Source organism: Filicampus tigris, chromosome 1, assembly GCF_054856515.1.
Source record: "Filicampus tigris isolate MCC_2025a chromosome 1, RoL_Ftig_1.0, whole genome shotgun sequence".
Lineage (NCBI taxonomy): Eukaryota > Metazoa > Chordata > Actinopteri > Syngnathiformes > Syngnathidae > Filicampus > Filicampus tigris.
This window is the reverse complement of record NC_141217.1, coordinates 23701154-23726559: the sequence shown is the minus strand read 5'-3', so window position 1 is coordinate 23726559 and position 25406 is coordinate 23701154. Positions and strand designations below refer to the sequence as shown.

General features: G+C 40.4%; 1 protein-coding gene across 11 annotated transcripts in view; it reads right to left on the bottom strand.

Annotated features, from left to right (window-relative positions):
- agrn (agrin) overlaps positions 1-25406 on the bottom strand; it is a 263386-nt gene that overhangs the window by 111906 nt on the left and 126074 nt on the right. For all 11 annotated transcript variants that reach the window (XM_086027847.1, XM_086027856.1, XM_086027871.1 and 8 more), the window contains one exon: positions 15243-15458. In XM_086027847.1, coding sequence (XP_085883973.1) covers positions 15243-15458 — 216 coding nt within the window. The remainder of the gene's footprint in view (positions 1-15242; positions 15459-25406) is intronic.

Genomic DNA, 25406 nt, shown 5'->3' with positions numbered 1-25406 from the left:
ATTACAAGCTATGGGAAGGAACTCCTCTTGTAAACATAGCTTCATCTTCGGAACATTACGCCAAGTCGCGGCAACTCATCAGCTGTGCATTTAGCCGCATTTTTGTTTTTTCAATCACAATGACATTGTTACTTTCTGTTTACTGCTTCTTCTTTCATTGATTTGCAGATTCTGTTTACTTCAACTTCCAATCCAAAGTTAGAAAGAAAAGATGGACTCTGATTGGCTGTAGCCGTGCAGATTTCCATCATGTCTGATGGAGTATGTCACAACTCACAGCTGGTGACGTAATTGTGGGGGGCTGAAAAAAATATATAGGTTTTTTTTACCAGCAGAAAAGTTTTTTATTTATTTATTTATTTTTTGTTCTGTCTCTGTGCGGCCTTGGTACCAAAAGGCACCGGTGGTTGGGATCCACTGATATAGGGTACAGGAATCTTCTTTCAATACTGGAGGGTGGTTTCCCATTAAGATGACTCATTGATGGTGCAGCCAAGTATTAACCTCTTCTACAGTACATAGTCTTTGCAAACAATTACAGACTTATGACTATAGCTACCGGTATACTAATGCCATCCCCTGCCATGACACATAGATATACTCAATATAAATGCATAGGCTACAATTTGAGTCTAATAAGATGCACTTTGCTTCCATTTGCTCCGCAACAATCCTCAGTGAATCAACGTCGATACAGCATCTGTGATAACACAGAGGCAAACTATTTGCCATTTAATTCGAGCTGCTTCAAACATAATGCACAGCACCTCTCTGACCTGAAAAACTTTAATGTTCTTTTCCTGCTTTATTTTTTTCTCGCTCTGGATGCAAAAAATGAAAATATAAAACATGACAGATGTTGTCATCTGAAAAGAGGAATCACTAATTTGATCACCGGAAATGGACTCATTTGTAGCCGGTACAGTTATATTAAAAAAAGTAATTAAAATATGAAACACACAAATATTCGGTTGTTAAAAAAGCCCGGCTACGTGTTGACAAGGCCTTAGTTATGAGCATTTAGGATCCATTAACACATTGACTTCCCTTTGGAATTGAACAAGAAACACATCAAAATGGGTTACTTATATTCTTATCAACACACGCGTCATTTCTTTTACCACATATATGCTAAAAATCAGATAAACATAAAACCGACCTGCACACTCCAGATCTGCAACGCTGGACCGTCTTTCACATGCCAACAATTACATATTCTTAATAATCAGATATTGTACGACTCACTGGGATAGAGGAAGAACTACTGCCACCAGATAAAACAGTTGTGATGCTTATTTTGAGTCATATTCCGACAAGCAAGCAAAAACTGGTTGAGTGTTTTCACAATCGTATGGGAATGTTAAGCCATCTGATGAGCATTAAATTAAACTGGTGAGCAATTAGTCAATAAAGCCCATCTAGGCGCCTTTGTCGTTATTTCGCTGTTGGCTTCTACTGTCGTCCTACCATGAAGCGAGTTTTCAAACTTGGACGCTGGACCAGAGGGACGAACACTTCCTGATTAGCTTATAAATAGCCTATCCAGCCTATTTTATCAAGTTTATCGTTAATATATGTAGATAATGTCATTTTAATATAACTGAATAAACTTGTTTCAGTTTTTTTTTCCAGGTTTCAGTTTTTTTTCCCTAGCGACAAAATTATACCAGGGCTTACACGATGGCATCTTATTAAAACAACACAATGTAATCTTTTATAAAATTCCATTAAATTCATATTCAACACAATTAGGTTACATGGCCCGTTCGAAAAATTATTTTCCCATCTCTGACTTGCAGTATAGGACACTGTGATCAGCAAGGCAGCTGTCCACTGTCCACTCTCTGTTTGCACCATGGGCTGGTTTCACGTAAGGAGGTATTTTGTCGGACCGTCGAAGCAGTGGCACAGTGAAACGGAGATAACTGTCTCGCTGGTGGCTCTCCTGCGATGCGTTTTGGCCACCATCTCACAGCGAATGAAGCCGGCACATACGCGGGGAGCCATCATAGTCAAGCCAGCCGCCACAAAAGTTGCTCATAGGCTACTACTGTTCAACACGCAACAAAGGTCATCTTGAAAACAAAAGTGAAACAAATATTACAAAAGGCAAGTCAATTCTATGCTCTATTTCTATTCCCTGCAATTGTAATGCTTAGTCAACACCCCGACTCATTCCAGAGATACGGAACAATTCACACTGACCCTTGCAAAATGTCAGCTGCGAATAGAGCAGTTTGCGTGTGTCCATGAAGTTGGAACCTGCACAGTCAGTTTGAAAGTACTGCACAGAATTCCATATGATTTCCTAGCAGTTTCCCTTTCTATATTTTAATACAAGAGCCGAACATTTACAGTGCTCTATAAAGTTCATGTAGGAGAACTGAAAACTGTCGCTGCATTATATCCAAGAAATAAACCCACCCATTTCAATCTTTAGTCTTAGTCTAATCTTAGTGTGTTTGTATGCTGTGAGTGTGTGCCCACACTCATATTACTGCATTCATACCATATCTACTCTATCTACACACAGGCACACACGCTGTTAGTCTGGCCAAGATCTGGTTATGAATACCAAACGAAGCTCAACACCTAGGGGAAATGAGAGCAGGGAAATGGAGTTATATACCATGACCCCGTGCCCTCTTTGTGTTAGTGTGAGCATGCATAAATGTGTTAAATAATCCCCCAAGAGAAATTTGATTAGTCTTGTTTATGTATATCTGTGCCTGCACGTTACTGCTTATGACAGCAGTAGCAAGACATGAGGAGTGAAGAAAGTGGATCAGACGGCTGAGCGCTAATCTGCATGGGTAATTTCTGTTATCAAGATTTTTCTGGAGTTTTGCTCAGTTTTAGGTCACAGGGGTCCGGCTGACCTTTTGAAAACCTTTCACCAGGGTGGAGATTTTAAAGGCTTCTAATATGGGCTAACACTACATGCAAAAATGTAGAAGACTTTCAATCATTGTCGTGTCGATTACCTACTTCAAATGACTTACTTAATTTATGTAGCGACAGCGTATTTTCCTGTGATTAGCATTCCAGTCACCACTGGGTTTTATGCATCCATTTATTGTGTGGTGTATTGATGCCAGATGAAGTTTACACAATTTGTTTTGTTTTTGTTTTATATATAAAAATGCTTAATGTTCTTAAAATGCATTATTACAAAACATTTGCTGCAGTTGAGTAAATAAACAAAGCGACTGTATGCAAAAATACAATATATGTGCCGAGAAGTTATAACAGTATATAATTACTGTATATATTTGATAACAGCTAAAGCTGTAACAAAGCACTTTACATTAAAATAATTACCGGTATTTGTGTACAACTTGAGTACATAAAGGTAAAAACAATCGCAAATATCGGCCGGTTCGTCGATTATTTCAGCCGATGTTTGAAGCACAATAAAGGGCTGATTCAACGGTTGGGCCCTAATATTTTGATGCTGTCTTTGTTATCGCTACATGCGTCGCAGCGTTAGTCTAGCGAGAAGAAGTCACCATATTGAAGTACCCAACCGTAGAAATGGTGCGTGCATAGAGTCCATTTTTAAACAAAAGGCAAGATGAAGACAATACTTTGCTTGGCATAAATGAATCGAAAGAATAATGGGAGGGATGAAAGACATCAATGGTGAGAGAAAGAGAATAGACGACTGGGGAGGAGGAGGGATGGTGTACGACAATAAGGGAAAGAGAAAGAAAGAAAATAAATACGGGACACACTGTGCAAGGGAAAGGAAAATAAGACAGAATGATGCATCTACACCATCTAACAGAGGGTGTTACCACACTAATATCACAAGTGGGGAGAAGGAGGATGAAAAAGAGAGCGCTAATGTAAGATACAAAGCTCAGAGATACTTTTGCTTGGGGGTTTCCTGACCTTAGCGCTCTTCTCCATAACCAGTTTAGAAGGGGTTTAGAAGGGGAGAAATCTGCGCTTTTTCCAGCCCAGCAAACAAAGAAAAAAAAAAGATTAGACCAAAAACATAAAAACAAGAAAAGCAGCCGAGGTAACGACTGCCAGATTTAAGGCACCTCAGTTTACACGTTCAGGGGCAGAACTAACTTTTTTCGACCCCTTTCTTGGAAGAATTTTCATTCTTTGTGTGACTCCTATTGAATGTATTTGTTTGGCTGCAGGTAGTGGAGATTGTTTTGCTCTCAAATCTTCCATTTGCATGGTCTCTGAAATGTGGAATGGGTAGAGTGTGGAAAGTGGTATCTTTGGCCTGCAGCACACGGAGCGACACAACCTCACTTGACTGAACTGTAGGGGTATGTGTTTTTCTGCAACTAGTTTTGTTAGTTAATGAAAGGTTTAATTTGTTTTGCTACGATTCCAAATTTGAATCGCAGGTAAATGATGTGACAATGTCCCATTTCACATGAACTCTCACAACAAAAACGACATTTTCGATAGATAGTTTAGTCGCATTCGGTCGCGTCACTCTGTGTAAGCGAGCGCGAAGCATCTATTAGAAAAGTGTTCTTGAGAAAATCGGGGCCACTTTTGATAAACCCACGGCTTGTGCAGTAGTCCTGATACAATCAATTAAGATTTTCCAAAAATAAATCATTCAGATTATAGCAATGTTGATTATTTGACACAAGCAGAACAATGTATATCCCATGAGGCCAATAGATTCCTGAATGCAGTACTATGGGTCAAATATCTTATTGTGTAATGCAGTGCCATACAGTAGCAGCAAGCAGAGTATTGACATCAAAGTACCAACCGTCGAGCATGGCGTGTGACTTTTTATCTACTCCCTCCATAGTTCCCTTCCTAGTCATGTGACACCAGCACAGTGCTATTGCTTGTTGCCCACAAAGTATGATACAATGTCAACTAAAAGAACGTTTTATCAAGGTATTTTTGATCTAATGTGATGTGTCCCTTTGGCCAAAGTATGTTTTAGGTCATCTGGAAAATTGATACTTTTTCCTCTACACTCATTCAAGTATTTAGCAACCTGTGGCTTTGGCATGAGCTTCACAACCTGCAAGCGTGGTAGTTCAGCTAAACATTTAACACATTTGACTTTTTTTGGGGGCTTTTTTTGGTGACAGTACAGAAGTAGTACATGACTCAATAAGAGGTGTTGAGAAAAAAAAAGGACGACAAAAGAGAATAAAAGTGAAGTAAGCAAACTTGAATTCAACCCTACAGCAGGGTAGACTGTTTTATTATTATTAACGTTTCACTTTTGCAGCGGTCAACTTGAATATTTTTAATAAAACATGCATGAGCTGCATTGAGCCTTTGTCCAGCGTTGTCATGTCCACCGTTATCTAATATAAAACTATTAAAGTTGTGCAAATTATCGTCCTGAGATGAACAAAAATATATGCAAATATTAATTCCCATGGCCACCATTATCTAAAGTACAAAGTTAGACTATTATACAGCTTCTAGTCCTCATGTTAAACATGTTTATTTTTATTTTATTTTTTGTATTTATTTTATTTGGGCGGCACAGTGGTCGGCTGGTTAGCACGTCCGCCTCACAGTTCAGAGGTCGTGGGTTCGAATCCGGCCCCGGCCTCCCTTGTGTGGAGTTTCTCCCCGTGTCTGCGTGAGTTTTCTCCGGGTACTCCGGTTTCCTCCCACATTCCAAAAACATGCTTGGTAAGTTGATGGGACTCTCTAAATTGCCCCTAGGTGTGATTGTGAGTGCGGATGGTTGTCTCTGTGTGCCCTGCGATTGGCTGGCAACCAATTCAAGGTGTCCCCGGCCTACTCCCCGAAGACAGCTGGGATAGGCTATTTATTCAGGGTATTACAACTTATAGCCTGTGTATCTCAATGTTCTTATTTCATACATCAGCCAATATATCGGTTATCGACTGATATATTAGGTATCCGCTTTTTTCAGCCCTAAGTATTGGCATCGGCTCAAAAAAGCATATCGTTGGGATGTAATTATAACTGTTTCCTACTATCCCTTGCTAATGTCTTGAAAAGATCTCGCACAAGCTTCTGTCTGGGCTGCTAGCAGTATGTTAGCAGAGTTAGCAGATGGAGGAGCAGGTGAGGGAGCCTGATGTCTTTCCATTCACTGTATGGATATATACAGTAATTGTGCTGTTTCTGGAGAGATATAACTGTCTACGACTCAGTGAGTGAGGGAGCCAGCACTCATTGAGTAAAACGCAGCAGTAGAGTAGAAGGCATGCACGCACGAACGCACACACACACACAAAATCCCAATGCCATTTTCAGTCGAATTCATCCACATGCACACTTGTATTCTGCATTACCTGCTGTGCTTGCACAAAGCAATAGTAAGGGCGAATGAAAAGTCCTTGTTCCACAACACTGGCTATACAAGATGAGTTCTCCAGCAATTCCCAGTCTCTCTGGAAGACGGAGTCATAGTACGTGCGATCTGGGACAGGGTACACTGTACTGTATACTTCTGGTGGCCACAGCAGCCCCGTTTTTTCCCAGAACATAGTGAGAGTAACTTAATGTGAACCCAGCACTACACAAATGACAAGGCTACAAACAAAGAGGAGTTAGTTTACGAAAGGAGGAACAATGTTGCCAACTTTGCAGGTCCCTCTAGAGACTCTTAAGCTTTTAAAAAAGTGACTAGCAAAAAACAGATGATATGAGCAGAATCACCCTCACATCGATTTGCATATGATCAGAATGGTGCCCAGTTGAAGGCAATCACAGAGTCAGTAGCGGTGAACATTGCCAAAGACGTGTTTGAGATAAAAAGCAAAAGCAGTGATTTATTGAGATATTATTAACTATTGAGTTGAAATATGCAATCCCAAGCCATGAAAATTCCACCAAGGTTGCTTTGGCTTCAACCCGACATGAGGAAAGAGAGTTAGAAGTGCCGGGTTACTCAATGACAACAAAGCCATGCATTGACAGCTTTTTGACATTTACAATGTTATTGGATTTTACCAAAAGGACGCACTTATTTTCGCATTATCCTAAAAGGAAAAAAAAAAAAAAAAACGTACAGTGGAACCTTGATATAACAAACTATTTGGGGGAAGGAGTCATCCCTTACAGCTGATTGTCCGTCACATCGAAGTACAATGCAGTACAAAATGATTGTTTTGTTCTTTGTTCGTAGCCTAAAAATTCCCAGTACAGTATAAAATCATTGTAAGTATTTATAAAAAAAAATCTTGCAACTGTTTTAAAGTTTATCTCAACTGTGTACTGTACTGTACCAAATATAGCATATTCGAGAGACGCGTTGCCTACACTACTAGAGCCTGAGTTGAAAACAGTTATAGATATAAATAAGTTGATACAACATGCTCCTTTTGAGCTGCGCACTCATGGCGATGCTGAGCTAATGTCGCCGACGAGGGACGGACTGGGACCACGTGGGTGCTTTAAATATGCGGTTAGGCCATGCCCAGCTCTGCTAATGTCCAAGCTTTCCATAACCTTTGATGGGAGAATCACCCAGCTGCTAACATGGCCGCCACGTATGTACACGCATTGCTTTTGATAGGAAAGTCGACCCTGCCAACATGGCTGCCACATTCGCAAGCTTTTAGCCTCTCTATGACAAGTGAGCAGCGCAAGCCAGAAACACAAGTCCAATCACTGCTTGTTGATGTTGCCACAGCGCCAGTAAACAGCCAATTGTGGCAAATTATAACCAATTCTGTAACTAACAGACTTTTAAATCTACTGTAAAAAAGGAGCGTTTTGAGTGAACGTGGACTTTCTGACAAAAAGAAATGGAGATCAGAGGTATTTCATTCTGGATGTTTCAGTTGTTGTTTTTTTGCCAACTTGACCATTTCGAGCACTCTACTGTGTGCTGTTCTCATTTATCTTTATCAGGCACTCACTTTAGACATGACCTCTCCTTTTAATTTTGATCATATCTGAGGCCATTATCTTTTTACTGCGTGACCGTCAAGAAATGGAAACCAGATGATTTTAAATCATCCATTAAGAACAAAATGAGCATAATGAAGAAGCCTGCCCAGAGCTGGCCAGAGCCGTTAAGAAGCGAGCGATGTACAGTAAATATAACATGGACAAGTGAGGGCAACCAGAAGCCCTCATCTCAACAATGTGAGGCCCTCAGGAGAGGACTAACACTATTACTTGGACACGTTAAATGTTCTAATAGCCTCTTTGTAAGATGAGTGAGTGTGATGATTTGTCCACTAGTCAGCTTAAGGGCAGTGTGCAGTCAGAGCAGCTATGTTGCCATGACAGTGATGATAGTGAGGTACCAAGCAAAAGTGGTTATACACAGCTGCCTTTCTAAGGGCCAAAGCACATGAACGAGGTCTTTATAAGAGGAACAATAGCTAACAGCTGTCCTGGTCGCAGAGCAAAAAAAAAATCCATCATGGAGTCAAAATTGCTTGCCAACAATGTGGAGATGTTGCATATTCGAACTCCTCCCAAGACATGGCATGCTTTCTTCCTCATTTGACTTCCTCCAGATTTCAGTGATTACTTAACCTGCTGATCATTTTCATTTCAATATAAATACAGACAGAATAACAATCTTTTGGGAATTATGACCACTACAAAGTAGGGAATCAAACGAATGTGGTATAACAATGTAAAGCAAAGCCAATGACAAAGGACAAATGGGGCAAAGCATGTAAACATGTACTGTTATTGATTTTGCCCCTTCTGCTAGTCATGTAGTGATCCACCAGACCAAGAAAGGCTGAGCCCCAAAAAGATGTTTCAATACCTTTTTTTTTGGCTTTCTCTAATTAACAACAAGAATTTTGTTTGTTATGTTATGTTATGTTATGTTTTCGGCCTCAGCGGTCTACATCACGGGAGGGAAGCAAGCAAGGTAATATTGCTCGCTTTGTCAGTTCTGTTGTCTAAAACAGCGACCGATCGCTACCAAAATGCAAATGCATATTACTACTCTTGTCCACTTTAACCTGTGAAAGTATAAAAGTGTTCTGCACAATAGTTTGGATTTATTGACATAAAACGTGATCTCATCATCATCAACTCCACAAAATCAATAATATCGTGGCGATCGCTTCTCCACTTACACAGGCTGAAGCGGACAAGAGCAGGAATGCGCACAAGAACCCCGACTGGTTATATTTCAGACATTTAGCGACGCTAAACTCATGTCAATTCTTGGGAGCCAGACGGCAACTGGCAGTGGGCAAGCAATCAGGCAAGCAGGGATCTTTATCCCCCCTCCCCAGCTAACAGTAGGATAACAGTACAGCAACATAGCAACAACTAGCTTCAGGCCAAACAAAAGGCGTTAGCACAACAACATTAGCGTGTGGAGGTGATCATGATTCTCCTTCATGTCGCGGGGGTTGCCTCCCAAGCAGTCGCGTGCGTTGTCCGACACCGCTTGCAGCCGCAAGAATGAAGCGGCGTCAGAGTGAGGTAAGACCTCATCGAACACCGGGGGGTGTCGGACTCCACAGCCGAGTGTGGCCGCATTGGAACACACCATTTTGGCTGTTACGTTCCATTGGACGGCGTGTTGTCGGTCGAAAAACTGTGGCCATTCCTCATCCAAATAAATGTGCGCGTCCACTCATTCCCACTTCAGTCTCTGTAAATATCTTGACTGGTGTTTAATTCCTCGCCCGTCCTAACTGTGATCAGCAAAGAAGCAGTGTTTTTTTTTTTTGTTATTTTTTTTAGCAAAGAAGCAGTGTGCGGTCGTCCCAGCATAAATCTATGTAGCTCATACTCCCTTCCACATTTCCTCATTCTCATACATCAGCCATGGAGAGGTTAATCTTTTTGATATGTCGAAGTGGGCATTAGTAAGGATGTCCACATACATTTTGGTGCCAATTGATCACTGTTTTTGGACGTTATAAGCAATGAAAGTACAATGATTTCCAATGGAGAGTTTGGAATCGGTTCCTCCAGTGACTCCGACCGAACAAGGATAGAACGGTAGGGGGCGCGGCCATTCTCCTCATTAACAAGGGGCGTTATTCATGGAGTCACTTATTTCCTAATTTCTCCCAAATTTATTGATGAAATAGAAAACTCTTTCCATTTTCCTGATCAAAATATATAAAATGAACTTGTTCGTGAAAACATGGCCATCCCCGCCGTCCCTTTAAGGCACCCTCCAGATGCCCTGCTTCCAAATGGAAAGGTGACGATGTGAGGAAAAATGCATGTCTTCTTTGGTGACTGCACTGCAGATAGGACTGACTAGTTGATTTGAATCAGACATGACAGCTTCACAGAATTCTTGCCACTTCATTTACCTCCATGAAAACCTGCCAATCACTTTCAAACCGGCGAATGAGGATATTTGCAAGATAATCCAACTGACAGAATACTTGGAATACACCCCAGACTGACTGTTCACCTTGTGCATGCTCCTTATTTTACAATCCTCATCTAATATGGCCAGAAACTCTATAATCTCCGGCAGAGTGACCCGCCCAGACCTATCAATGCTGCTTGAATTTTAGAAACATTTGGCTTCACGTGACCTCCAAGTCTCCCTTATTTTACCCGCTCACACAAATACACAGTGACATCTACAGTAGGCCTATTGTTGAATTCAAGGGAATTTATGTTGATGCCACCTAGTCAGCAAATTAAGGAGACCTGCTGGAGTCAAACTGTTTCAGTTTCAGGAGGCCATTTTTCGGTATTCAAATCAATTTCCCTTATAAGAAGCAATTTAAATAGAATGTGTCCATTCCAACACATAAGTGATTTAATTTGGCATACAAACAATAGTTCAGCAAAATGATGGATGTATTTATCATTTGCTAGTTAACTAGTGAATGAACAAATAGGTACTTGACTTTTGAGTGCCCTGACTTACAGTTTTTCAACTTACAGAGCTGTCTTGGTCAATTTTTTGCATTGATTTTACAAGGCAAGCTAGCCAACATTTGATTTATGAGCTTCAGATACACAACTGCTTGAGTGAAGTGGAAAAAAAACGAGACTGACAGTGTGCTGGTGCAATTTACATTTTTGAATGGTACAAACAAACACAAAAATACAAAAATGAAACACTCCCTGGCGGCGAAATTATGCTTTAGGCAACTAGTTGATTTATTTACATTCTCTTGTATTATGTCCTATTATGCTTTTATACAACAAAGTGCTATTTTTTCTTTACTAAAAAAAATAATAGTTACAGTTTTGGGGGGCTGAAGCAGATTAGCCTAGGGCTGCGCACAAATTGGTGCTAACTGGACTTGAGATGCAAATTGTCCCAAAAAAAACAATGCCAAATCAGAACGAATCGTTTAATATGATAGCATTGTCACACAGACTGAATGGAAACTCGGTCTGTGTGACGTGTGTAGGTGTTGAGCGCGCATGCGTCGGGTGAATGCAAGCGGCGGGCTGTTCGAGCGAGATCCCACATGTGTGTGGACATAGTTAGCCAGGCTAATGAGCATTGAATTAAAAAATGACCAAGAACTAGGCAATATGACCTTAAAATAACATTTGATTTATTTTCTTTTACAAAAGTCATGTGTCTGACTTGAATTGTTTTTTTCTTTTCTTACAAAAAAGCAAAGGACAATGACATTTTTTTAAAATGCTTTTTTCCCCCCAGCGTTTATCAAGCATTAAAACTAGGGATGTGCGCGACTAGTCGTTTAACCGTCTACGATTTATTAAACGTTTAGTATTTTACTAGTCGGTTAAACGCTTTTGATGCTGCGGATGACAACAAGGTCGTCTGTAGGCTTTGTAAGTATAAACTCGCTTACAACCACTCTCCCGGGGCGATGAGAAACTACTTGCAAAGTAAATCTCGATGTGAATCTGCAGGTCGATGGTGGCAGGGCCAGTCAGACGAGCATGAGAGCCGCCGGACTGGCGCAGTCATGCTCACCGCACAGCTAAGATTACCCAACTGATTTGTAAAATGACGCGATATGCTGCCGCTTTCTTTTGTTGAGGGCAAAGGGTTCGAAAAATGAATGCTGCATATCGAGCCTGAGTAGCAAAACAATCATGCCCCAACTCGAGAGTAGCCAAAACCAAATGAAAGAGGAGATGCTACAAGCGTTTGAGCGGGTCAGCTATGTGGCAAATGCCTTAACTACAGACGGATGGACGTCCATAGCCACAGAATCTTACATGACTATGACGTGTATAACGTATGTGGACGAAGGTCATCTGTGTGCGTCACGCGCCTTGGAGGAAAGACACACAGCTGAAAACTTGGCTGCTCTCTTGCGGAGTGTCATGGGTACGTGACACTAGAAAATGAAGTTGTCGCCTGTGTGCATGATAATGCACCTAACATATGGCGAATGAGACGCTGCTGGACTGGGAGTCGGTGCCATTACTCATTACATTATTCATAATAAATGCCATGCATTGCATTGGCAAATGTATCAGAAATGTATTTCTCTTTCAATTGTTCACTTTTATTCAGTCAGTTGTTGTTACATCAATAGAATTTAAATTAACAAACTGTCCTGAATGTTTGGGCTAAAATAGCCCCTACTGTAAATACACAAAACATTTGCATTTTAAACTTTGAATTCAATGTTTTAAATTTCAAGTTTTCTTGCTTATAGACTAGTCGACTAGTCGCAAATAAAATTTTAGACTAGTCGGCGCGCAAATTAGTCGAAATTCCCATCCCTAATTAAAACCTTTTTTTTTCAAGCATGTCTTTTTTCCAAGGTAGAGTTGTACAGGTGAGGCAAGGCAACCTCGGCTTGGACGTCCATAACTCGGGTCAAAATTGTTCACCATGTCGGTAAACAACTGCTTTTGCAACGTATAAATGGGAACCATGTCTTTGGAAATGTTCTCCATGATTAACTTCCACTGGGCTTCTATGTTGTCAAACAGAAAAGAATTTGAAAATGCTTCTGCTCATGTTGTCTGTCTCTTCGGAAAAATTCATGTCGCTAGCAATAGCTAATTTACCAACACTGACTGCATTTGTAATGTAACTACTCTTTGTTCACAGCCAGGCTGTCAGTGTAAGCCGTGCACATCAGCGGGGAGGCGCTTTGAACTACAGAGGCCACTAGAATAACACATGTATATATATATATATATATATATATATATATATATATATATATATATATATATATATAATAAACAATAAATGCCCCAGCTGTATAATGACCTTGAAAAGTAACCGACCAGAAGTGGATTACGCAATTCACATGGTGCACGCTTAAAACCTCGGCTGACACACTAGTGTCTCAGTACCTGTGTCCATTTAATAAAATTATTGGGCTCACCTGCCTCACAGCTTGATTTAATAGAACGTTGGAATAGAAGTAACTATTCACGTTTAACATTAAATGTCTTAAAAGCCCCACTTGAGTACTGTGAGGGGACTTTGAAGTGTTAGGTGTTGGCTGTTTTCCCCACGGTCTAATTGTGACCTTTTAAAAGCAAGCATTTTAATTCCAAAGTGAAAGTCAGCAAGACAACCATCATCATTACCATCATGAGGATTGTTGTGCTTATTTATGTTGTTTTCGCAGTGACCACATGCTGTTGTTGCCTGCAGTAATTGTGTCGCTTCGGCTACACAGCAGACACACGCGGTTTTGGCTTCCAAGTCTTTTTTCTTGATGGCTCCTCAATCATTGGCTCTTTCATCTTCAACTACAGTGAAAGTTTCAGCTCATGCCTGTTTCAGTGTTATTGCTATCCTTCCTCTTCAGCGGCCCTGCCTCTCTTGCCCACAGTTCTTGCCACTTTTATCTCCGACGTTTCCTCACTGCCTGCGGTGAGCACTCACCGAGCTTGTTATTAGTAGCAGAAACCAACCTGCAATGTAATCCCAACCTTGGAATAAGCAGAGGAACCACACTGGCTGGAATATGTGAGGCTGACGAAGTATTGTAATGGTAGTCTTGGTTTGTGAGGGTACATGTGGCGTTTAAAGAGAAGTCAACCCAAACATATTTTTCCCAGAATATGTTCAGGCCCACTAGTTGAAACAAGGCATTCTGATAAATATTGGGTTTGTGGAATAACAGTTAATCCACCAGTTTTAGCTATCTCTGGTGGTGGCCATTTTGCCACTTGTCGACTGAAAATGACATCACAATGCTCAGGTAACAACCAATCACGGCTGATCTGTCTTCTGAAGCTGAGCCGTGATTGGTCCTTACCTGAGCCCTGAGTAGTTGTGATGTCATTTTCAGTCGACAGAAATCACAAAATGGCCGCCCCCTAGGATGGCTAAAAACGGGTGGACTCTGCTGCGTAACTCATATTTTACAAAAGCAATATCTATCAGAATGCCGTGTTTCAACTAGTGGGCCTGCTGGGAACATATTCTTGAAAAAAATATGTTTGGGTTGATTTCAGCTTTAAGCTTTGGCTTTGTCACCATATTGGCAAAATATATGAAAAAGAGATTGAACATAATTGAGGGTTACTTTTGCTGCGTTGTTGTGGAAGAAAGACAGAACTGCAAAGTTGTGCTGTGTTAGGACACAGTGGAAGAGGAATTCATTAGGAAAACAATAACAAACAATTTAACACCACTCAGAGACCTGCAGAGTGGAGGAAATCACAATGTGTCTCCAACATGACTTGGACAAAATTGTTGGTAGCTTTCTCTTAAACGAAGGGGGGGAAAAAAAACAGTCATTGAAATAACATAAATGACTTAAGTAAAAAAATTAAAATAAAATATAAAATAAAAGGTGACTAATGGAAAACGGTCATTGTTTTATATTTGTGATCCAACAGAATTAGTCTGAACAAAAATTGTCAAAAAATTTCAGTATTGAACAGTACAGTACTTGCATAATCTATTGTGTTGGTGATTTTTTTTTTATACTGAATCAGAATGACTACTAGAGCTAAAATGGTAACCCAGTTTATTAGAAACAGCTTTCAGTATGACTCAGAGTTCTAGACCACTGTAAACTATAACCAACCACAACAACAAACAGAGTTAAATTAACACTTAACCTCTTTGTAAAGGCAGACCTTCTAATACAGTTCTTGAATATAGGATCTTATTAGATTTGGAAGTACCTCATTTTGTGGACGGTGAGGGTTTATACAGTATGCAGTCAATGTTTTAAAATAAAAAAAATACATTACATGGCGTGTAATCAGGAGAATAGCAGTTCTGTTGTTGCCATTGCAACTTTGTATCACCTAATGTAACATATTGGTGGACTTCCCATGTTGCGCAAATGTCTGCACAAAAATTACTGTAGTAACCACAAAATTTGCTTCTGTTAAATGCAAACTTTTGATTTGTCTATTGTTGGCCCGGCGGTGGTACTTACAGCACGGCCCCTTACGCAGCACCTTGATGCGTCGCTGGGTCTGGCACTGGGCTTTCTCCAGCTCGCACTCGTTGGTGTAGGTGGACGAATCGGAACCGCACACGGGTGCCACCAAGGATGGACATTCACCTCTCTTGCACACGCACTCTGCGTTGGCGGGGTCGTTCGGGTCTCGCTCGCACACGGCGCCAAAGCCGCACAACTTCCCTCGGCAGCCTAAATAGGAGACAGTGAAGAAGGTCTTAGGAATGATTTGGTACAAATTCATATAATGAGTGATGGTTCCTTTGCAAAACATTACTATGCCCTGTAATCACTTATTAAAATAAAATACCACACAATAGACATTGTATTTGAATTTGTATAATTCAAATTCCGTGTGAGTCCGAAAACAAGTCTTACATTTTAATTTTGGTAAAGTTGTGGAGTTATTTAAAACATTGCAGGCTGCTGGGGATATTTTGCCTGAGTGAGGTTGATTGTTATATTGTACAGCAGAAGAAGAGCAGTTTCAGCAGTTTAACTACAAATTACAACTGGAAGTTACCATTTTGGGGAAAACTCACTTCATTAGTATTCATATAGGCCTACTGTAGCACTCATCCCAAAATATACCCTAAAACATTATTAATAACAATTGTTCCATCCATCCATTTGCTATCCTGCTAATCTTCAATACGGTCAAAGTTGAGATGGAGCCCACCCCAATTGCCTTTGGGCAAGAGGTGGGGCACACCCTGAGTTCATCGCAGGGCACAAAGAGACAGATAATGTACAAACTCCTCACATAAGAAGACTTGAGCCCGGATTCGCACTCTCGAGAAGTGTTGAGCAAATGTACTAACTGCTAACCACTCTTTCCCCGTTGACAACAATTCATTGAGATTTAAATAAAAGCAAACGGGAAGATTACATCCATAAACAGTCAGCCTAACCCCATCCCTATACAAATTACAGAAACGCTTCAATATTACCACATTCACAATTTTAGTACGGCAGCACCAAGGCCGAACAATACTAATTCGGATTAGGACAATAAGTGTCATGATAAATATAGACTTTTGACAAATGTCGTCTACATTTTGTCTTAGGTTCACGCGTGACTCACTGAGAAATGTTCAGTGTCAGAAGATAAGAAACAGGACAAAGAAATCCTGGATATGCACAAGCAATTTGAGTGTGTTTGAGTAATTCTCATATTAAACTCAGGCTTAAACTAACAATTATTGTCATAATGAAATCAATGAATATGTTGATTATTTTGTCGATGAATCAAATTGAATTGAAACGGGTTTTATTTCCATTCCTTTAGTCAAAAATAGGATTTTTTTTTTCATATTGACAGTGCAGAAAATAAACCAACATAATTGTTTTATGATTCGGTTACTGGTTTGGTCCTTAATATATCAGGAAATAGGCAAAACAAGTTGGTCATTGTTTTCCAAAGTAAAAATATGCTTTCAAATGTCTTATTGTGATTAAACACAATGTTAGTCTGCCTTCATAGAGGACAAAAAAAAAAATCAGAGAACTGTTGAGAGGCTGAAATTCTGAGGATTTGGACAATTATAGGACTCCAAATGATTAATTGTTTAGCAGAAATAATTTTCGATTAGTTTGATAGTCTATTAGTTGTTAATTGTTTCAACTCTATAATAACTAACTAGCGGTGATGAAGTTGTCCTTAGCAGAGGTAATAAAGCGATTCAAACATGAAACAATGACAACTGTAAAAACGATACGATACTTCCAACTTTGTCCTTAGCCTCATATATGTAATATATATGAATGTGACACACTGCTACAAGCGTAAACCAAACACGCAGAATATAACATATGCATGCGCTTGTGTTTCTACGTTGTACGAACATAAAACACCAAGTTAGAAACCAATTGACCCGTGCAGTGGCAGCTCCAGCTGGTGCCACGCTGCACTCACTTTGAGGCTCGCTTGCCAGCCAGCTGGCGAGCCGTCCTTGCAAAAATTAAGGAAAAAAAAAAAAAACCTCAAAGGTACCCGACCTGATCATATCTCAGTGGACAGGTTCACACTCATGACAATCTACAAAACCAAAACATGAAACGTGTCACATTAACACACACTTGCACACAGATAGCCACGTCTTATCATTGGCTCTCAGGCTGAGACTTTAAGCACTCCAGCATGACCACTTGGACCGGCTGCTGGGTTTTGCTCAAATTGATACACATCGAACACACCCACAAACACAGAGAATGTGTGTGAAAGCAGTCCAACTTCTCCCCAAGGCATCTTATTCTATCCTGAGAGTGAGACTTCCATGTGTGGGTGTGGGTGTGTGTGTGTGTGTGTGTGTGTGTGTGTGTGCGTGCGTGAGCGTGTGTTGAGACAAGTCCACTATTCCCTGTAGGAGACTGCCTGACAGCTACCTGAGCTCACACTCTTTTGTATCTAGGGGAAAGTTGTCTGTTTGTGTACGTGTTGTATACGTGTGTGTGTGCACGTGCACGCAAGTTGAGTGTGTGCAGTATGCATGCGTGCGTGTTTGTGTTTCATTCACACACTCGCACAGACCGAGGGTGAGAAAATGACTGGCAAACAAACAACTCTGCTCCTGACTTTACACCACATGTACGTGTATGTGTGTGTGTGTGTGTGTGTGGGGGGGGGGGGGGTGTGTGTGTGTGGCACAAAGTGTTAACTCAAACTCTGGCACATTTGAGTGAGAGAGTAACAGAACATATAAAGAGAGTAAGAGTCCAAAAAAAACGATTTCATGTATGCAACCATAGTGGTGTTGATGCAAGTGCAGTGCCAAAGCCATGAGCATGTATGCATGCGGCTTCCCGCAATTGCCATCGCTGTCCAAAGACAACCTTAATGATGATTTTGACTTTTTAACATGAAAATCTCTTTTCTGTATATGTTTGCTGGAAAAGGCCACAAAGGACTCAGAGACAATGGCAAGAAAATGTTGACTCAATTGATAAACCAAATGCCGACAGCCATTTATAGCTCCAGTGGAAGTCAACCCCAAACTTTTCTTTTCAAGGAAATGTTCTAGGCAGCCCCACTAGTATAAATACAGAATTCTGATTAATATTGCATTTGTGGAATATGAATTAAGCAGTAAAATCCACCCGTTTTTGTCCATCCTCACAAAACAGGTGATCCGTGATTGGTCGTTACCCGAGCCCTCAGCAACCGTGATGTCATTTTCAGTTAACAGAAAATGGCGAAATGGCTGCTCCGAGATGGCTAAAAACAGATGGATTTTGCTGCTCAACTCATATTCCATAAACGCAATATTAATCAGAATGCCGTGTTTAGACTAATTAAGGCGCATACATTTTCTTGTAAAGAACGTTTTTGGGTTGACTTCCCCATTTAAGGATTGTAAAACATTAAATACACAATTATCAATCTGAAAAAAAAATTCAGGTGGTTAATCTAGTGACAAACTTTGCCACTGAAGAATGACAGTACTGCCTGTGTATGTACCCGTGGTGTTGTGCGGTCAAGACGGTCGAAGGCATTCTCTGCTGGACTAAACACTATCAGAAGCATTGACCTACTTTCACAACTTACACGAAAGTGTACACTAGTATTTTATTTCCAACCACCTATTATCTTCATCTGATAGCATGTGTCTTGGCAGCTTCCAGCTGTGTGTTTGTTAGACTTGTTTTTTTTTTCAATCAGAGTTTAGCTTCTGTGTGTTGCCATGCCAATGTAATGCTCCCAGGGCCTTCAGTGCCGTGCTGGCACACAAACAATTAACAATGGCTGTTTTTTTTTTAACCAATAAGAATAAAAATTCCATCCTCTGATCAGAGGAGCTAACTAGTTTTGCGATGCACATCCAATCATATTGCCCCAGGACGAGTCCTGCCTAGAACTTATGCGGCATCCATAAATACGCGTAGGTGTTTGAGGCAGACGAATATCGGACATGATTAAAAAAATCATTTTCATGGCAGATTTTTCAAGAAAAAATGGACACTGTAATAGGTTGGCTGACTTGTTTCAAGCCAAAAAAGGATTTATTGGGTACTCCCAGAGCGAGAACAAATAGTTATCTCTGAAAACCCAACACGGCTATCGAGAGGGATGGATTTTGTCTAAATAAAAGGCATCTCTAGTGAGTACAAAGCATTTTATTAAAAATTGTATTGTCATGTTTTAGATAAATATTGATTGTGAACTGCTATATTGTAGCGTAGAAATGTGGTTTTGTTTGGAGGTGATGTATTGGGAGATAAAGGTTTAGCTATGTTTCCTGTTTAGTAACAATGGTGTTTATTGTTAAACACAAAAAATGCCCTTCTCTCTCTCTCTCTCTCTCTCAGTAATGTCAAATCTAGTGATATTGTGTTTTTGTATATCATTTTGCGACATGATACTTGGTGGTGTTAAGGGTGGATCACTGAAGTGTCCTGTCCGAAATGCACCACCCACCACTGGTATGTGCTATACCATAGGAATTGATGAACAATCAGGTTGCAATCGTATCAACATAATATAAACTGTTATCTTAATGTGAAAATATGTCATAACTTCATCAAAGCTGAAGAAACAGATACAATTTACAGCCCATGTTGACATTTTTAGTACTGCTACAAACACACAACTCTGAATGTGATCGGCGCACAAACAACTCTCTGCCGTATTGCATGATGAAAGGCTAAGAAAAAAAAAAAAAAGATGGTTTTCTTTTGACAGTTCACATACCACCTGGAGAGAAAAGAAGACCAAGAATGACGGTTTGCAACCAAATCTCCTCTGCAGTGTTTTGCTGTGAATTCTGACTGTAGCCTCGAGCTGAGCTGAGCTGAGTGAAGAACGACTGACATTGAAGTTGCAGGCACGGTCAAAGCGAAGACTCGGTATCAGGTGCATGCAATGAACTGAATGGACAAACTGCAAACCTATGTAGCACTTTCCTGGGGGGGGGGGGGGGGGACCATGTATTTGATGATTGGGCTTCCTTCAGATCCACAAACACACAAGATACTTAACAGGAACATCACAGCTAAAGAACAGCCCCACAAAACGTTGGCAACAATAAAGGAAAAATGCTGGCTCTGACCCAGTCTGATTGACAGGTAATCTTTGGGAATATGTCAAGAATGTGAACAAAATGGATCAGGTAGACTTATCTGGGAGGAAGAAAGCTATCAGTTTACAAACATCCATCCATTCATCCATATTCTACTGCTTATCCGGTTACAGGTGAGCACGCCCTATTCCAGTTGACTTTAAGTGAGAAGTGGAGTATGTTAAATGTAACTTATAGGGAATTCAACAATGTCATGTGTGTTGTTTTTCATTATACAAATCAATGGTATACTAAAAAAAGACACAAAACTTGGAAATAATTTCTTTTCATCTGACTATTTTCCAGCACTGATTTTTCATGTGTATCAAAACACTCCGGAAAATGTTTACTGTTTTAAACACTCGACTCAACTATGATGGATATACTGTGCGGAAAACACTATACATGTACTTGCCTCCACCAAGGAGAGGATGTTTCACTCATCATTGTTTTCTAATTGGTAGGATTGAAAATAATTAGTATTTTTTTTCCTTGCAGTTACAGCAGGAATTTTTAAAAACAATCCAAGAAAAATCATGTGGGTTTTTTGGAGGCGGTGGTCTACACCCTACTCGACAGCCATATTTGGCATGAATAGATAGTGTGTAAGGGCATATCAATACGAATAATAATCACTTTCTATAATAAAGAATACAGATGTTTCAAGTAAAAAAGTACAATTGTGTCTGTCATCGACTTATTGCAATGTATGACTTTGAGTAGATGATGCTACTAAATTTTCATGTGAATAGGCAGAACAAGAATGGGTACTTACTCATACACCATGCATAATTTAGAAAAGCTCTACAGCATTTTCTACTTCTACAACAATTCTACTTGATTGACGGTTAAGAGTCTCCAAAGTCTAACAGCCGCTTGTCCATTCAACCAACAATCACAAGGTTTATTAATTTAAAGTTTAACTTCATTGCATGATGAATGTCATCATGCACCCAGTTTACATGATTGACAAAGTGCAATACTGAAACAAGAAAAATGAGTTTTGGGCATCCATCCATCCATTATCCATACCGCTTCTCCTCACAAGGGTCGCGGGCGTGCTGGCGCCTATCCCAGCTGTCTTCGGGCAGTAGGCGGGGGACAGCCTGAATTGGTTGCCAGCCAATCGCAGGGCAATGAGTGTTGGCCATAAAGTCTGAATAGGTTAGGGTGACCAGACGTCGCGGTTGAACAGAGAACAGTCCCGGTTTTCAGCATTGTGAGCCTTTTTATTTTTTTAGTCCAGCCAGCAAGCCAATTATTTGGAACATGTGTAAGTCAATCACACAGTTGTCATAGCGAGTCATACAAAAAAACTATTAAAACGGAATTCAACTTTTAAATTCCTTCCTATTTACTTTCACATTCACATTTGCGTTCTCAGTCTTATCCGTATCCAATTGCTAGCAGGCGTGTTTATGCAATACCGGCACTAGAACAATTTCCTGCTTTCGTGGATCAGAATCATGGGGAATGTAGTTCCACAGTATGCCGCGGTTGCCGGTCAGACCTAACAAAATGAGCAAAATGAGCTCTTCTGGCGTCATATTTCCACTGTTACAAAATTGGGGCGAGTTGAACGGCACAGTCGGCTCCCAATAGCTGCCGGGATCGAGCAAAAAAGGTTGGATACTTGTGAGTACATTGACTATGTTGAACTGTCAACCAAGATAGCCCTTTAGCATTAGCTAAACACAAGAGAGAATTTATTGTATATTTGATTTTCAGCGAAATTGGCGTGTCCCGGCTTTTAATTTTGAAAATCTGGTCACCCTTCCTTAGGTGGCTGTGACTTCCACTAACAAAGCGGACACTGTGGACTATATTACTGCAGTGTCCAGAGCTAAATTATCTCTAAGTAGCTAATTAGTAATGCTATCTTTTTGTACCTGGTTACAGTGCACATGCAAACAACACACACAGGCAGACTTATACATGGATTCAGATTATCGAAATATATGCAAAGTGGACAGCATGAGCTGTGCTTGGATTTTAAATGCGTTTTTGGTAAGCGTGTGTGTGTGCGTGTGTGCTGTGTGCTGTGTGCTGTGTGTGTGTATGTTAGTGACGAGTCTGCTGTGACTTGGATGGCTGGACTGTGCTGGGTTTACACTTTGCTCACTATTGATTAATAATACAAACTTTTACCATTTCCAGTGTGAATACAAGCTTTGCAATTCTTTGTCCAAAGGTCTTACAGAGCGAAAATGAGTGTGCGTATGCATGTTTGCTCTTCCATGCACTCGCGGAGTGTAAGGTAATCTCTCTTGAGCCCTGCAGCGTTACAAGCTTCACTTCCATGCTGCTATTTTTTTCTTTTCTATTGGAAGCCGAGGAAGAAAATCCCATTGCAGAGAAAGACAGCATGTCCAGTTTGTACTTGTTAGAGCAAACATCTTTTCCAGGTGTTGAGGCTCATCCATGAAACATGATGGCTCAACAGTGCCTTAAGTATCGACAGAATGAGTCATGAAAGGATAGTAGTGTTGCGATTAGAACGCGACACCCATGTGGAGAGATGTGGTTTAATTTAATGTCATAGCTATAGCCAGTCCTGATTCAGTATGCTCCTAACCTAAAGGGACAATGAGTAGAATGTTTTGATTTTTCAACAACCACTTATTTAAAAAAAAAAAACACTATTCATTTCAACAATGTGGGAAAAAATATCTATCACGTCAACGTAATTATTTTTATCTAATCGTAGGTGAAGTAATCTCTAATTATATAAAATAGGGCGCGGCTCCCCTACAGGAGGCTGCCATGTTTTGCTGCCATCGTTGTGCTACGGATACTCGAAGGAGACAAACTTAGCGAATGCAGTTCCTAAGCATCATGACTACTGCATGTGTGACGAATATAATGCACTTACTTCATGACTTGAGGGAAAACTAAAACTCGTTTGCGATGGCATTTTGTTGCACCCCTGCTGAAGAAATTGTCTTTAGGCTTGTGACGTGTCGTCTCTCAGAGGCACCGTAGTGAGTTTGCTTCAAAATGCACGCGCTTCCATCTTAGGCCGTTGCATTCTATTAGTTGACCACTAGATGGCACTTAATTCTACACATTGTCCTTTTAAAAACAAACATTTCTGTCTCAAAAGGCAGCGTGCAATACTGTGTTTTATTTTTGGGGTGGAAATTTATTCAAGTTTAATGATTTTGTTTAGCCTCAAAACCTTGCTATTTTGTTTCTAACTGGCTGAAATGTCCTTTGGCTTCAAAATTACAGCTAAACCACGGATTTTAACATGCCAGTGAACAAGCCAGTGAACATGTGGCCTATGGTATTTTGTTTTTATTTAATCAGGCGGACAACACTTTAAAAATAATTAATTAAAAACTATGCAGGGCTGGTTGAAATGACCTAAGCCACAGTGTCTGATCCCAGTCTTATAACATTATTTCTGTTACTGTTCTGTTATTAGTTTACTAATTTGTGCATACCGTGATAAGAAACATTTTGAGGAAGGTTACGACTGGACACAATTCTCCATCTTTGTCACACTTAAATAGTTATTGATTAAACTTACAGTAGCTGTATGCAGGCAAAAGGGTCGGTTAGCAATTTCAAGGTATACCACCGTTTTAAAAAGTCATGGTTTGAAAAGATAGAAACTTTCCATCAGCAGGATCAGCTGTTTTTATTTGTTTTGCTTTTCTGACTTAAGCACACGGCAGAATATGCCCCATCGTATGTTCCCGCACAAGCTAAAGCCGAATAAAACTGATCGGGTCTTTTAACAGAGATACGGGCTGGACAGTCGTCTGGAAAAATTTGCGAGACATTTATTTCTGTTCACATCTGAAAGCCGGTACAAGCTGGCTGGTGCAACCTCTGCCACGTATGATGTGGGGCATACCAGGTATTTGAAAGATACCATGGTTTTCTGTCGGACTTCAAACTGAATCAAAGAAGGAGCTGAGGGGACCAAAAGGAAGCAAGTGAACATTGTCATAAATAATGAAAAGTCATGAACTGAGACAAGACTACAGCCAAATATGTAAGAAGCACATGGGCAGCGATGCACAAATGGCAAATGTGTTGATTAGCCTGTCGATGTGAGACCCCGGATTTGATCAGTGACACAAACACCGATGAACAATCTGCCAAAAGACAAGGGATCAGAGAATGAACGTGGATGGTGTGTCAGTGGGAGACACAGCTCAGTGGCAACAAAGTGACGTCGCATCAATGTTGAATGAGTTTAAATTCATTACAGTCCAGCACTCCTGAGGGACATCTTCCACTTACTGCCCCATAAATGGAGCCACTTTTTTTTTCCCAGCTGATGCTAAGTAATACGGAGGGGCTCTTTTAATGCTTCTTGTCTTGGCCTTCTATTTATAAGCAGCTCTCCGATTAGTGGCAGTGACTGAAAACTTGAGGCAGTAAGGGTAAAGGTTGCCATGACAACGGCCGGTGATGCAATTAGAGCCGCTTGCATCATACAGTAGCAATACTTTCCATTGTGCACGCAGGTGGTTAGGATCACACGACCAACAGTCAAGTTCGAACGCCTCTGCATCTTGTAGACAGTTCATTTGCACAAATGGTCAAATCTCTCCATCGTAAATTAATTCGGCTCGCTACTTTGGTGTAAAATTTGCATTTTTAAAATGTAATCCAGGCATGGAGGTTCTGCGTATGTAGTGGCTGAAGAGGACACTGATTAAAAGATGCAGAGGACCTACATCCATATGTCGATATAGATATATTGGTGACGTGTCAGTAGCCGGGGTTTACGTTTTTACACTTTTTTTGTCATTCTGATTGAAATCATTCCAACTGAAGATTTCTGGTCACTGCGTTACATGTGACGTGATCTATTCCGATCTGCCGTTTGCGTGCCGCACTATATGTTAATCAGATCACCCATTATACAGCCGTGTGACATGCGGACATCAACGTAAACATCACGTGATTTATAAAGATGGCGTTCATTAGTATATTTAGCACAGTAGTTGTGATAGTTTTAATACTTTTATGACATCTTGATAAAAACAAGTTACAAGGACTTTAAAACAAGTTCTTTCCCTTGTAGACAAGCTCTGGTAAGAAGTGCGCATACAACGCGGTCACTATG